Source organism: Malurus melanocephalus, unplaced genomic scaffold (genome assembly GCF_030028575.1).
Source record: "Malurus melanocephalus ecotype Western Australia unplaced genomic scaffold, MMel_1.1 scaffold_972, whole genome shotgun sequence".
Taxonomy (NCBI): Eukaryota; Metazoa; Chordata; class Aves; order Passeriformes; family Maluridae; genus Malurus; species Malurus melanocephalus.
The window spans coordinates 75291-88360 of record NW_026624204.1 but is presented as its reverse complement, the minus strand read 5'-3'; the positions used below and the strand labels follow the sequence as shown (position 1 = coordinate 88360).

Sequence of the window (13070 nt, the reverse complement as noted above, 5' to 3'; positions counted from 1 at the left end):
TGGGGGGGAAACTCGGGGGAAAAGGCAGGGAAACTGGGGGGAAATGATAGGTAAATGATAAATGACAGATAAATTATAGATAGTGGTAAATGACAGACAGATAAATGATAGATAATGATAAATTACAGACAGATGAATGACAGATTGATAAATAAATGACAGGTAAACCAGGGCTTATTTACTCTGGGAGACACCAACCAATCCCCCGCCAGGAAAATAAACATCTCCACTTGCATTTCACAGCTGAACTGCAGCCCAACACACACAGAGTGAGGAAATCCCTCCTGATCCCCCATGTGCTTCCAGAAGTTGCACAAATTTCTGCATCTCAGGTTACAYGATTTTGTAACAGTGACTTTCATTTTTTTTTYTTTAAGAGTAAGAGCTTTAAAGATTAACTCCTGTGGTTATGAGTTGAGATTGTTTGCCTTCAGCAAATTCCAGCCAATCTTTTCAGAGCTATTTCTTACCCTCTGAAATATGATACCCAAAAATGAGTTACTTGCCCTCACAAGCCCATAAACAAAATCTTTCAGCACCTTAAAGCTTCACAGAAGGAATAACCACCACACCTATTCTGTGCACTCTCGTGTTTGCTGTCAGCTCTGGTTCCAGCAGGAAATGCTCCAGRAAAAGAGCAATGGAAGCCATGAAAGCAGCACTCACCATCTCCCTGCACTGTGGTTATCAGGTGCCCATCCAGGAACACATCCACGTTGGACAGGTAGGAGGAAGGGCCACGATCCACCACCACCTCATTGAGGACCTGCCACGACAGCAAACATTRCTCCATCCTGCTGCTGCTGCCTTGGCAATGAAATCAAATCAAAACAAAACCTGCTTTGCACATCTGTGCTGATTTAGCACCTGCAAATGAAATCTCTGTACATTTCTGTTGTATCAAGCACCAGCTGAAGTTTGGAGGTGTTAAGAATTACTTCCAGGAGCTGGGGCAGAGTTTTCCTTCTCATTTACAAAAAATCTTTGGGGTATCTTGCTTTACATCTACTATTTTGTTTTCAAAATCAAAGGAAAGTAGGACTCAATCTTGGAGAACTTTTCCAGCCTRAATGATTCTGTGAAATGATTTCTACAGCCAAGTCYAAGATGAGCATTTCTGACTGCACAAAGGAAATCATGTGCAGCAATTCCTCAGCAYTTAAAACACACTGTGGGTTGGAGCAGCCCCACACTGCAGGGGCAGAGTTTTAACAGAACAAGTCCAAAGTTACAAACAATAAATGGGGTTTTAYTTCTTGTTTTGCCCTCTGACCTGATATTGCATAATTTGCTTGCCCACTTCCTTCTCCAGGTTTGCAGACACAACTCCATTCTCCTCTATCCCATTCTGTAAAGTCATTTTCTCTCTGTGCTCCTTCACCACCTTCACTTTGAGCCGGCTCCGGAGAACGAGGGCTGCGTTGCCTGGAGGGGAAACACAGAGCAAAATACACAGAAATGAAATTCTGAAATAAAAAATAAAGCTCAGCAATGACTAACAGACTCTAGGAAATGCCATCCATCTATTCCTGAGCTTTCAACATTCCCAGTTTCCTCCACAAYGTATTTGGCTACACTTGGCTAAAGCTCAAAACTGATTTTTAGCAATAAGGAGCAAAATCAAAGTCAAATTTCAACCCACTTCCTTCCCACTTTTCTCATTATGTAAAAAGAAAATTTAAATTTTATATCAACATGATTAAGACTGGGAAACACTGTTGRGCTCATGTGATCTTCAGTAAGACAAAAGCTAAGCTTAAAGAAAATTAAAGCATTAGAAACATAGATTAAAAACATTTTTTTCAGGAATCTACTTTAGATGCAACTTAAAATACTCTCACATTGAAGAACTGACTTCCTCAAATATTTTATTWGCCTGACTTCTCAGAATTCAAACACTGCATTTTATTTCTATGTTTAGCTGCCCCTTAACATAAACTCTCCATTATCTTATTTACCGCACAAATTATTTCTTAGCCCTTTGCTTTTACAGAGCAGCACTGGATGGGTCAATGCAATGTAAAATTTCTGTTAATTTATTACATTTCTGTTAATTTAAGACACATTTCTGCTAATTTAAGATACATTTCTGCTAATTTAAGATACATTTCTCCAGTCTCAAATCTTAAGGGCCGACCTCCAAGAGTGGGTTAAGAAAAAGAAACAAACAGACACCACACCCTTAAATTTACCTTCTATAACCTGAGTGACTTGGGAYTGAAAATTCTCAAAATTAAATGGAGTAAGAAATCCAAGGGATCCCAGATGAAAAGCCATAACTGGAGGGACACTACCCTATCAATAAAGAAAAGAGTTTTAAAGCTACTSAGTCAAAGCAATTCATACTTCAACTAATTGCCTGTAAATAATTTGATATTGGTGTAACTTCAACTGTGTTTAATAAAAACAACACACTCGACAGCATTTTCACAAGATTGGATTAAAAAAGGATAAAAAAAGAAGGAATGAATAACAAAAGGACAAATGTTGAACTCAGTAATAAAGGGGGGGGAAATCCCACTTTTAAATATTTCAAATAGAAAATATTTTCCATAAGAACCAACCTGGAAAAGTGAAGAAGCATAAAGTAAGGTCCCATCTCCTCCCAGACATATGATAAAGTCAATCTGATTGGAGATATCATCATAATCTAGGAGCAACATTGAAATAAAAAGTTTTGAGATAAGTTGGATCTACCACTTTAATTTCCTAACCAAAATTAGGAAGAAAAATTACAAGTTGCAGCACGCAAATGTAAAAAAAAAACCAATAAATAAGATGTGAGAACAACTGTTTGCAAAAGACAACTTATTTTATAAACTTGACCCAACAACTAAAAAAAAAAAAAAAAAAAAATTAAAAAAATCAATTTCCAACTGTCCTTTCCAGAACTCATTTCCATACCTTCTCTGAAGGTGCAAAATTTCTTCTTCACTGGTCCAAAATTCTCATCATTAGCTATAGCAGGGTCTTCCAGCACTTTTTTTTCTACGTACACAATCATGTTGTTCTCCTGAAGGGAGAGAAAATGACTTTTGTCAGTGACCTCCTAAGAACACATTTGACCATAATTTCCATTCATTTAAGACCCAGAAATATTATTTTACAGTGCTGTTCTGCATCTGCTGGTTGTTTTTAAKGTGTGGTCTGATCCTAATGAGAATTTTGCATTGTGTGCAGCTATTATATAAATAATATATATAGAMTATATAYATAAATATTTAAGCAAAATAGAATATATTATATAAATATGCATAAATATTTAATCAAAAATAAAACTATGATATAAACATATAATACATAAATATTTAATAAAAAATTAAAATACAAATATATCTATATAAAATACATATAAAATATATAAATTTTATATAGAAAAAATGAATATATATCATAAATATATAGAATAGAAATTATTAATAAACTAAAGCTTAGGATATGGATTACATGATACAGCAACATTGCTGTGTTTGCTCTTGGCTTAAAGGTTTAAACTTTTTAKATCCCATTCCCAGTCACTCAGAACTGCAAACAGWAGGGAAGTTTTTAYTTTAATATTTTTARTTTTAAGCTCAGTACTTAAGGTACTTCACACCAATCTTAAGCTCTGCAACAAATTTTATCCCATGCAGTGATCACGGCTATAAAGATTTGTTTGCACAATATAATTCTGCACAGAATCAGGAAATATTTTCTTTTCTTACCTCGGTGAGGTACACACAGAGCTCTTTGAAGGGCTGCAGCAGACTGGCATCACGGATCTTCTTAATCACAAGGACACTCTTGGGGGGTTTGTTCCATGTCAACCGCTGGCTTGCTGGGTCCTGAATGTGCCTGGGGGACAGAAAAACCCCAAATGTCACCACAATGGGGTCTGACACCTTTGGGATGTGCTCAGAGCAGGCAGGGAAAAGCAAGAATTCACTTTGCAGTGGTGTTTTTGTGTTTTATAGTGCAGCTGATAAGCCAGAATTGATCATTCTGCTGCCCTGGGAACAGCCTGGGCACCCAGGAACTGAACAGAAGCACCACAAAAACTCTCACAGCAACTTCTTCACTGACTGACACCACAAAGCTGCTTCCCTCTGCCTCCTTTCAGTGCTGAACTTTCAATTTGAGAAGCAGAAAAAAACCCTATTTTTTTCCCTATCTGATACTCTAAGTCAAACAGCTCAATGTAAATTTAAAATCCATTTAATTTCAGTGCCTATATTTGACCTACAAATACAGCAGAAATTAATGCAGAACTCCAATATCAATAAATTCTTAAYTAAATTCTTTAATTCTTGCTGACAAGAATTAAAGRTTGCAGCACTGAACAGACCCAGAACCTGCAGAAAATTCATTCAAACAAAAGCCAGGCTGCCCGTTTAATCTCTACTCACCAATTCCATGCAGTTCTACCAAATGAAAAATTATTCATAGCTTGCTTTAAGATCTTCATGTTTCTTTCCAGGGCTCAGGCAAATGCAACAGCTCCAAAAAATTAAAAAGCCAAGGCTTTTATCACTTATTAATAACTGCAACCTCAGAAGAATACATTTTTCTCTGAAAAAAAATTTTTTTCTTCTACCAAAGATTTCAATCAGTTCTGATAAAAAGTTGTGAAGCTTTACAGAAAAATCTCGTGTAAAACTTCTTTCCCAGATCTTCAGAAGCAAGGTTTCATATGGAAAATCCCATTTAAAAAAAAAAATAAACAGGTATTTGTCCTTTCCTGKGCTCAAGACCACAAGCCCCTGATCCTTTTTTCACTGAGTTTTCCCTCAATTCATCTGCTCATCAAAAAGAAGGTTTGCAAATTCTCGAGCTGCTGGYTGCATTGAAAGAGACACCAAATCTCTCCTAACTTAAGCCTGCACATAAAAACCACAATTTTCTGTTCAAAAAACGCCCCCAGCGAGGAGAGTTTAACCAAATTACTGATTGCAGAAGAGAAAAAAAACCCCAACAGTGAGTTTAACCAAATTATTAACTGCAGAGGAAAAAAAAAAAAAGCACACCAACAAGGTTTTGCTTGTTTTTAAAAGCCACAAAACCTTGGGTGTAGCAAGAAAAGTAATTTAAAAATTGCTTTTCCAACAGCCCTTCCCTTCAGCAGCCCCGAGGGCACCTCTGCTGCCCAGCTCTGCCTGCCCAAGCTTTCCCCTGGCACTTTCCTGTCCCTGTCCTTATAACCCCGACTGGGCCAGCCCCTGGGAGGAGCAATTCCCCAGCTCAGGTGGGTAAACACAACCTGGGCTGGATTTCAGCACCCCCGGGTCCTTTGMAGCACCCTGGGAGAATGAGGAAGCTCTTGAGTTCTAGAAGGGAGGGATTTGTGTCACACTTTCCCAAGAAAGGGGTGGATTTCAGCAGGAAGGTGACTGTCTACAGAGGGAAGATTGARGTAAATAAATATTGACTCCAGTATCTTACATTTAACTGGAAGAGCTATTAAATAAAATTTTTTAAAGGGGGACAAAAATCACGGAATGGTTTGGGTTGGAAGGGCCTTAAACCCATCCAGTCACACCTTCCACTATCCCAGGCTGCTCCAGCCTGGCCTTGGACACTTCCAAGGATGGGGCAGCCACAGTTTCTCTGGCTTTCTCACAGTTTCAGGGCCCCCCAAAATCAGGGGCACAACCTTGGTTAAACCCTGAAATTCCTCATCTGGCCAAGTCAAGAGCCCATTTATTAAGAAGATAATGCCTGGTGTAGAAAGCAACACTTCAATGCTACCCAAACTACAAAACTGCAATGTTTATTTGTCCACCAAGCAGAAACCAGCTCTTATTTCCACATTTATCAGCAGTCCAAAAGCAAATTTGCCTTAACTGGAAGTACCAAAGATCACACAAAAATTGAAACTGCAAATTCAATCATAATCAAGGGAGGGAGAAGGTGATTCTGAGGGATCCTCAGATTTCACAGCACACAGAACAATTCCTTTTCCTTCCCTTGTGTTACCCAGAATAATTCTGTTGGATTGGAAATATTAAGAGTTGGCATTTCAGACATCAAATATGCATTGCAGTTGGTGGCAATGCCAACCCCAGCAACATAAAAACCTCGAAATATCGGGTAAAACACAAACAGTGCTGATCATGGGGTGAAAAAAGTGAAATGAGCAGAAAAGAAAAGTGGTTTCTTTGCCACAGAAGGAGAACAATGGTGTGCTGAGCACTCACATAATCGTTTTAGGATTCTGCAGCATACAGGCCTTTGGTCCAAACGTGGTCACTGGGCATGGTCCGTGCAAGGAGCGCGTTCTCCTGAAAGCAGAACAAACCATCAGTGAGGAAAGGAGAGATGTGATGGCAAAGTGGAGATATCTGGCTGCTCAAACACCAAAGCTGCTGCACTGAGAAATACAGGGCAAAGTGCATTTCTGAAACCTCCCCGAGTGCTGCCCAGGCAGGGTAATTTTCCAGATTAGCTCTCACATTTCCAATGTCTGCAGCAGTTCCTAAGTGACACCAGTGTTGCTGCTGCAGGCACAGCGACAACACTTTTATTCTGTGTTTCTCAAAGCACTCCATCTTATCTAAAAGTGTGTTTTCAGAATGAATCTGGGATAAATATGGATGAAATGGCTCAGTGAGTGCTCTTCCCCTCACTAAGRGCTGTAATGAACATTCATTTGGGTTCCCAGTGCCTTGACAAGCATTTACAAGGAGTTCTCCAGCACCTTCAGATGTTTCTGGCATTTTAATGTGTGTCTAGGGCATTTAAACACCCTCAATAAATTAATCAAACAGAAATTCTTCAATCTAAGGTACACAAGAATTTTTATSTGCAGTAGCAGGCTGCAATTTTGAACAGGTTGAAAAAAATGGCAATCTCCCCCCATTTATTTCTTTAATAAGAGATTTGTCTTCAAATAAACAGGAACTCTGAGGTGCCATTTATCCYGAAAATTGAAGCTCACCCAGGACTCAGGGTCATTTCTGGCTCTAGGATGAGATTACCTGGAGCAAGTCAGAACTTTTCTGCCTYACTCCCTCCCACCTCCTCCTGCAAAGCTGGAAATGGGAGCAAAACCTGCTCAAGTCGTGCAACTGTTGAAGCATTATGTGACTGCAATTATCCCATTAAAAAGAAGGGGGAAACATGCTTTTCCTGGGCTAAATTCAATTATCTATTGCTCGGCATTAACAATCAGCACTGCAGTGCCTTCTATTGTGTGTTACAAAGTAGCTCAGACCAGCCCGATGACTCACTCCTAGGGCTAAAAAAACCCTCAGAAATCGAATCAAAATCAAAACCAGATCACAGGTTAAACATATGGATGTAATTAAGGAACAACAGCAGCATCTTGTTTGTTCCATGCCTGATAAAAGATGAGAGCCTAAGATTCGAATTCCAATAACGAAGCCAGAATTTGTTACTTGTTTTCCAAATTTTTTTTTTCTAAGTCCAGGCATGACTAACCAAGTCAGATAACAGATTATTAATAGCTTTATGAAGTTTTCCTTATGTATATTAAAACAGAAAAATGACCAAGGACTGACATAACAAGAGATTAATGTGTGTGTGCCAATATGGGCAAAGGGATAAGTCTCTACCTTCTTATGAACAATTATCCTTGGAATAAGGAGAGTTAAATAACACCCTGGCAGCTTCACCTCCCACTTCTTGCTCCACTCCAGCTCCTCCCAGATAACTAATTTTTACCTTCTTCCGATACAGGTGGAATTAAAAAAATTGGCCACTCCCAATAATTGGCCAAAATCTGATCCCACACGAGGCATTAAAAGTCCACATCCAACCTTTGCAACATCCCAAAAATTTCCTCTGCAAACCCTAATTAATAACTGCTGTACATTTCCCCCGAGATTTCATTTGGGTTTATTATTTTATTATTCAGCTCAATACAATGAACTGAATTTCAAGTTATTCACAGTCAGGCTGCTTTGCTWAGAATGAGCAGCAATGCCCTGGAAATTATACATCTTTGAGGGAAATCTACTTATCAGTTYCCAGCAGCTGGGCAGCTACCTCGAGCTGAACAGCACAGAGGAAGCCTGAGAGCAGCATTTCCTGCAAAAATGTCTTGAGACAATCGAGCTCCAAATTGAAGACAGCCAGTGAATGACTGCAGAGCATCTTAATGAAGAAATCTCGGAAGCAATTACCCTCATTCAAACTCACAACGGACAGAGAGCTTCTGGTTGAAAAAAGTGGCTGTTTAGCTAGGAAATAATATTAATAACCAAAATTGAGACCACGTGGTTTTCTACAGAGGTTGACTGAAAGGTTTAAGCAGAGAAGGGGAAACACACCGGTTTTACAGCGTGATTTTAATATTGAGCTCTGTGTATTGATTAGACACACACAACCAGAGGTACAACAGAGCACAGCCCTCAGAAAACAATTCCCAAAAGCAGCAAATTCACTGAATTACACAGGCAGAGCAGGAATTTTCCTCATCTTTCAGCCTCTCCAACCCAAGGTTTTTAGTTCACCTCCCTTCCCCACGAAGCCACCCCCTGTGATCCTCAGCCTCACCCAAAGGTGCTGTGGCCTCCCAAGAACATTCCTACCAGCCAAGCAGGAGTTTTGGACCGGAATTCCATCAGCTGAGCAGCTYCCCCGTGCCTCTGCCCGTGCTTTAAGGACGTTCACAGCACAAGGAAGGTGAAGCTGTGCCGTGCCTCCCACAAGATCAAGACACGGCGCTGCCCCTGCCCGCTGTTCAATATTTACAGCGGGTCCAAAGAGCACCAAACCAGAAGTTCCAACYGCCCTGTCCACATGACAAGAGCCTTGCAATGAGATCAGAAATTTGGCTCCAATCAAAAAAGGGTGTTTCTCACTGCTCTGAAACCGTCTGTAAACACAAACTTATTTTCTGCTGCCTCACACATAACCTATCACACAGGCTTTTAACACACAGCACTAAAGCTCTGACTCAAGCTTCTGTGAAAGTCTGAAGAATTGTCTCAACTGTTGATTGATTTTTTTTTGAGACTATGAGCTCTGCAGACAGCTGTTTTGACAAGCCATGAGATTCTGATTATGAATCTGTTCTGAGTCAACTCCCTGCCTTGAACTCCCCGCCTTTGCTTTGAACTTTCCGAGTTGCACTTTAAGAATCCTTCAAGGCCACATACAAAAAAAACCAACTCAAATCCAGTTAACTTTTTATTTTAACAASAAGAGGAAGAAGGAGGGGCCTTACCTGAATTCTTTGGTGCTTCCAAGGGCTGGTGAAGCAGACAAACTCCGTGACTTGGCTCGTCCCCGGCTCGTGCTGCCCCACTCCTCGGGGTCGTGACACGCCGAGCAGTGGTAGGCAGAGTCTGAGCCCCCRTCAGCCTTGCTGGCACACAGCTTCTCCCGACTCATCTCCATCCTGCAGCTGAAGGAACCTCAGCCAGAGAGAAATTCAATCCCTGCGATGGAGAGAGAAAAGGAAAACCTCAGTTTTCACAAAGGTAACAGAGCTTTCCTTTATATTCAAATGATGGTTGAATTTGAAATGCTGAAAAGAAAAACGGAAGCTTTGCTATCACAATCCCTAAACTCCCTCTTCTCTCAGTATATTAAGTATTGGATTAATTACTGGAACTGTGSTCAACATGAAGAAATTCCTGGAATTGTCCAGGAGATGAGCTTTGCTGCTGACATGAGCCGTGGTTTGAGCCATTTCCCTGCTTTTTGTAGCTGCTGCTCTGTGGTTAGCACTGCTGACCAAGGTGAGGTTTTCCCACCTTTCCCACAGTGATTTTTGTAATTGTTTATCAGCTATTAAAGTGCTTTAAAGTCCCTGCAAGAAAAGCTGGAGGAGCATGTTACACAAAACACAGAATTCACACTAATCACCACTTCTCCAAAGAATCTGGGCAACTGGGAAGTTCTTCAAGATAATCAGAAGACCCTGGAATTAAAAATGACCATTGTATTCCCAGATTGAGAAGAGGCTCAGCACAAAGCTGTTTCAAGCATAGATTTGTGTTTTCAGTTACATAAGAGATAAAATTAATTTTTTTTTAGAGATTGAAAAGAAAGAAAAGCTTTTAATATGTGCCAAGGAATCAAGGCTCAGGAAAAACKATGAAGTTTCCTGTTGGGTGATACATATATTGAACAGATAAAACCGGAATACTCTAAGAGCAAAGAGAAAAAAAACCCATCAAACAACAGCAATAGAAACAACCTAAATAAGCCTCAGCTTTTGAAAAAAAAAAAGCTTAATACCAAGTTGAAAAGAGACAAAAACAAGCTGGAGGACGATACCCAAGTCTTTAACTCATTTTGGACAAACTGGGGAGATGGTCCAAAACAAACAGCACAAAGTAAGGACAAATGCGCAGTATTTCAGTTCCACGAACAACCAGCACAAATGAAAGATAAACAGCTGGTTAGAGAACAGCTCTGCAGAAGTAAAAAAAACCTCAAACCAAAACAAAACCCAAACYTGAAATAATTGCAGAAGTTTAAGAAACCTTGCGTGCAGGTTCTCATCGTTACTCGAAGCAAGCAGAGAAGAAGTCTTATCAGAATATAAATAGAAACCAACTTTCCGTGTATGAACAAACACTAAACTATAAACAAATAGTATCCAAGTGAGTGCAGGGCAGAGGAACAGCACATTCCTCAAGGCAGTTGATTCCAACWYGRGGGAAAAAGTTGGTTCAATAAAAAWTTGCAGATGTTTTCTCCAASTGTTTCATCGCTTTGGATAAACTACCCACCTTATCCTGCAGAGAGAGGAACTGAACATTCCTGTAACCATTAAAATGGATTATGGCTCTGGGAAATCATCACACAATGAGGATTTCTGGGGGAAAAGTCCCCAGAGGATGSCAATCGCCACAATTTCAGCAGCATCCAGACAGCAAAACCCTCAGTAAAATGCAGCTGTAATTTTACACTCATTACTAAATGAGACAGRAGCAGCACCTAATCAAATTAGAAAGTGCTTTTGCTCCTGTTGTAGCTTAGGCTTACCCGAGGAGAGCAGCACTACAGAGAGGTGCAATTACTGCCAGCCATTAATAATTTATCRTATCCTGCCTTTGGAAAGGTATCAATGTTTAGCTGGGGGTTACTCATTGCTGCATCACCTGTGACCACCACTTGGGAAACAGCCCYTGCAACAGACGTGGAATTTTGTCTAGCTAAGATTAGAGAAATGCACCTCTATTTTTAGRCAATTCAAGCTCAATAGATATAAATTTTGTGCCTGTTAGCTGAGTAAGGGAAGCAGAGTACAATAATTTATGTAATAAGCAAGATGTGTTTCCATGTGACTTTGATTGAATAATGTTCATCTGACAGATGCTGACAGTAAAGAAAATCAGATTAGCACAAAACTGGAAGTAAGAAGTGTACAGACCTACTAAATACAGCCTAAGAACTTGATATTCCCTCCATGTAATACTTTCCAATTCAGGATGTTTTAACTACAGCTTACACCATGTACTGTTTAATTAACATTCCCTCACAAGACCTTTATTGAATAAGCAGACTTGACATAAGACAAAACGACCACTGAACAGCTTCCAGGATGGGATCCAAAAAACTTCAAAGCACATGGTAACAAACTCATGAAAAGGCTGCTCTGTTTTAAATCACGTTCAAAATAAAAACAACAMGAGGAAAAACAAGTATTGAAATGCCCAACATTGCAGAATGAAGGACAACTGAGAAAGTGTTAAATATCTGTGCTGGTGACACAGCAGCCAGGTGAATCACCTCTCACATGYACCCAAGTCCTGTTTCACTGCAGTTTCCCATTTTCAATTTCAGTGAACATTCCTGTGCATCAAAACTTCCCTAAGATTKCATCAAACCATCTTTATGCAGGACACAAGCTCCAAAAGGAGCACAAGGCTGCAAATCACCAAGGGATTTAATTTTATTTTATAACAAGCATGCTTGTAAGCAGTTATTTCGTAACAAACTTTTCCTGTCAAATACCCTGCCCTAAATCATCCTGGTTAAAGGATTACTGCAGGGTCCATCCTGACAAAGTCCTGATGATGTTTTAACCCATCTCCAAGGCTGCAGCATTTATACTTATTTCTTAGAAATTTTATCAGTAATTCCAAACATTTTATACTTTATTATCAACTTTCTCTCGGGGCATCAGAGGACAATGTTCTACACAAAACTGGTACCCCTTGTCCCGTGGCTACAGAGCCTGGGTGCTTGATCACTCAGCTCTGTGGAGGTTTTTTTTGTTGCATTTTGCTGAAGAAAGCAMTTCAACAGAGATTAAATACCTACAACTCCATCCCTAGAGCACTAAACCCCCTCTCAYACACACAAAAAAGAAGGAACAACTCTATCAGACAGACAGAGCTCGGTTTAGTTTAGAACTTCGTATTTCAGCGCGCCTGAAGAAAAGCAAAATCCATAATAAAAACCAACCAGCCGGACAGCAGTTGCAATTTTAGGTTTTGATTACACACCCAAATGCTATTTCCACCAAAACCCAGCCAGTATGACCATCACGTGTCCACAAGGCAAGAAAAACAAGTCGGTTTATTTAACTCTTCGTCTCCGGAACCCCAAAACATCCCCATGGATGGGGCACTGACCACCCAAACCCAGGGTCACCTTCGGGGCCGGACACGCAGGGACAAGCARGGGGGATGACCCGTTATCCCTGTGGGAAATGTCCATGGGGATCCCGCCGAGGGGTGACAGAATCACCCCAAAATGTGGGGAAGGACCGGGATGGGGGCCGGGGGTACGAGAATTTGGGACGGCGGGGACAGGGAAACGGCACAGGGAGACGAAACAGCGATACACACCGGGGACAGGCACCAAGGGGGACACAACAAGCACCGAGGGGGTCACAGGGACACACACCCGGAGGGAACACGCACCGGGGATTACACACACGAGCACCGGGAACACACACGAGCACCGGGGACACCCGCACCGCTCCCCGCTCAGGACGGCCCGTCCCCGCCGCGCTGCCCCGCAGGTTCCCCCTCACGGCTTTCCCCCCGCTCCCCCGACTCACGGCGCCCCTCAGGGCCGATCCCCGCGGCGGTGCTGGCGGTGCGGGCGGCGCTGAGGGCGGCGGGCGCTGTGAGGGGCGCGGGGCCGGCGGACCCTGCGCGCCTCCA

The 13070-nt window shown here is 41.2% G+C and overlaps 1 protein-coding gene across 1 annotated transcript in view; it reads right to left on the bottom strand.

Moving 5' to 3' along the window:
* The window catches only part of NADK (NAD kinase), a 19638-nt gene extending 6574 nt beyond the window's left edge, over window positions 1–13064 (bottom strand). The window contains exons 1-9 of the mRNA XM_057386479.1: window positions 12965–13064; window positions 9167–9380; window positions 6174–6257; window positions 3705–3834; window positions 2905–3013; window positions 2565–2650; window positions 2193–2295; window positions 1274–1425; window positions 540–766 (exon numbers count right to left, since the gene is read on the bottom strand). Of these exons, the coding sequence (XP_057242462.1) occupies window positions 540–766; window positions 1274–1425; window positions 2193–2295; window positions 2565–2650; window positions 2905–3013; window positions 3705–3834; window positions 6174–6257; window positions 9167–9339 (1064 nt within the window). The 5' untranslated portion in view covers window positions 9340–9380; window positions 12965–13064. The remainder of the gene's footprint in view (window positions 1–539; window positions 767–1273; window positions 1426–2192; window positions 2296–2564; window positions 2651–2904; window positions 3014–3704; window positions 3835–6173; window positions 6258–9166; window positions 9381–12964) is intronic.
* Window positions 13065–13070: the final 6 nt, after the last annotated feature.